The sequence below is a fragment of the Pterocles gutturalis genome, unplaced genomic scaffold, assembly GCF_000699245.1.
Source record: "Pterocles gutturalis isolate BGI_N339 unplaced genomic scaffold, ASM69924v1 scaffold25220, whole genome shotgun sequence".
Classification (NCBI taxonomy): Eukaryota; Metazoa; Chordata; class Aves; order Pterocliformes; family Pteroclidae; genus Pterocles; species Pterocles gutturalis.
The window spans coordinates 5,138-7,006 of record NW_010141534.1 but is presented as its reverse complement, the minus strand read 5'-3'; the positions used below and the strand labels follow the sequence as shown (position 1 = coordinate 7,006).

The following is a 1,869-nucleotide window of genomic DNA, read 5'->3' as shown; positions in this document are numbered from 1 at the left end:
AAACATTCAAATGCTGGGGCAAGAGTTCTTCCTGCACGGGGAGGAGGGCGCACCGGTCGCAGGAGGGAGACAGGGATGGAGGGGCGCGGGCGATGCTCAGGTGGGGAGACCGCACTCGCCTCCGATGCTGCCCATGGCAGCTTCTCCCCAGAGCTGGGGGGAAGGAATGGGGGATGCCCCGTAACTCATCCCACCAGCAAAACCCGGGGTGTAAGCTCAGCTCCTGGCACCCAGGAGCTCCGCTGGGTCTTGCTCTTGGCTGGAGATGCTCTTCCTTCTCCCAAAAACTGCGTGGGGACGGGAGGGGACGGGGACTGATCCAGGGCATGGGCTGAACTCTGCGTGTGCCTCTTCTCCCTGCAGAGATGGACACCTTCAGCACCAAGAACCTGGCCCTGCAGGCCCAGAAGAAGCTCTTGAGCAAGATGGCCACCAAGACCATGGCCAACGTCTTCATCGATGACACCAGCAGCGAGATCTTGGATGAGCTCTACCGGGCCACCAAGGAGTACACCCACAACCGCAAAGAGGCCCAGAAGATCATCAAAAACCTCATCAAGATTGTCATGAAGTTGGCCGTGCTCTACCGCAACGGGCAGTTCAACCCCGAGGAGCTGCTGGTGATGGAGCGCTTCCGCAAGAAGGTGCACACCTTGGCCATGACGGCCGTCAGCTTCCACCAGATAGACTTCACCTTCGACCGCCGGGTCATGTCGGGCGTGCTGACGGAGTGCCGGGACCTGCTGCACCAGGCTGTCAACGGCCACCTGACGGCCAAGTCCCACTCCCGCATCAACCACGTCTTCAACCACTTTGCGGACTATGAGTTCCTCTCGGCTCTCTACGGGCCGTCCGAGCCCTACCGCACCCACCTGAAGAGGATCTGCGAAGGGGTTAACAAGATGCTGGAGGAGGACAACATATGACGTTGGCCAAGATGGGCCATCGGCAGCAACTGCTGGACTCTACCTCTGGCAAGACCAAGGAGAGGACGTACGCCTGTTTGACCACCACCAGCCCTGACGTCCTCTTCTCCTCCGCAGTCCTCACTCATTTTCTCCTTGTTTCTACAAAAGACTGAACTTCTTGACTTTTTGCCTAACCTTTGCCCAGGGTCTGCAATCCCCTCCCTGCGCTGGGCTGGGTCCTTTCCTGGGCTCCTGATGTCCAGTTTGATTTCCTTTGCCCACCAAGTGCTCTTAGCTCCCAGTCCAAGGAACTGGGACTCCTCACCTTGAACTCTACCGGAACCCTTCTGGGGGGAAAACCAAAACCAAAGACTCGCAGCGTGTGACACCTTGCAGGTGTCCCCGAGCGGGTGGGTGGGTGGATGAAGGGTTGTGAGACCCTATTATGGGTTGTGGAGCTCCATGGTTATCTTCCAGCAGCTCCAGGATGTGGTGGAAGCAGATCATGGTCCAGGTTTGTGCTGCCCGGGGTTGGAAGGTGCTCCTGCACCAACCAGTCCTTGAGACGGGAAGGATCCCACCTCACCTGGGCGAGCGGCTGACCCTTGGGGCAGGGAGGGAGCCGTGGAGACCTGCTCCATCCCTGCACCCCATCTGCACCCTTCATCCAAGACCCAGCTCCCCCCACGATGGTACCACTGTGATGGCTCCGACGCCTTCCTCAGTGGTTGCCCAAAGCTCTCCTTGGATTTCATACGTTTTACATGTCCTCGACTGAGTTGTTTGTTATTTTTTAGTAAACTCTGTAGCCCTGATGAGTTTTATTTCAATAAACTCACCTGTTTGGCCTGGGTGCTCCCTGCGGTTGGTAGAAGGTGGGTGACAGCGATGAAACGAGCGCTGGGGGCTGGTGGTTTGGTCTTTTAAATGGAGATTTAAATGGTGACCTGGGGTTTTTACC

The 1,869-nt window shown here is 57.5% G+C and overlaps 1 protein-coding gene across 1 annotated transcript; it reads left to right on the top strand.

Annotated features, from left to right (window-relative positions):
- The first annotated feature begins 364 nt into the window (after positions 1 to 364).
- On the top strand, positions 365 to 926 carry TNFAIP8L1 (tumor necrosis factor, alpha-induced protein 8-like 1). Its single transcript, XM_010084071.1, has one exon. The coding sequence runs from the start codon at positions 366 to 368 to the stop codon at positions 924 to 926; it is 561 nt and encodes a 186-aa protein (XP_010082373.1). The 5' UTR covers position 365.
- Positions 927 to 1,869: the final 943 nt, after the last annotated feature.

What these genes read in the sequence shown, in the direction of transcription:
- TNFAIP8L1 (XM_010084071.1), top strand. Translation starts at nt 366, where the DNA reads ATGGACACCTTCAGCACCAAGAACCTGGCCCTGCAGGCCCAGAAGAAG.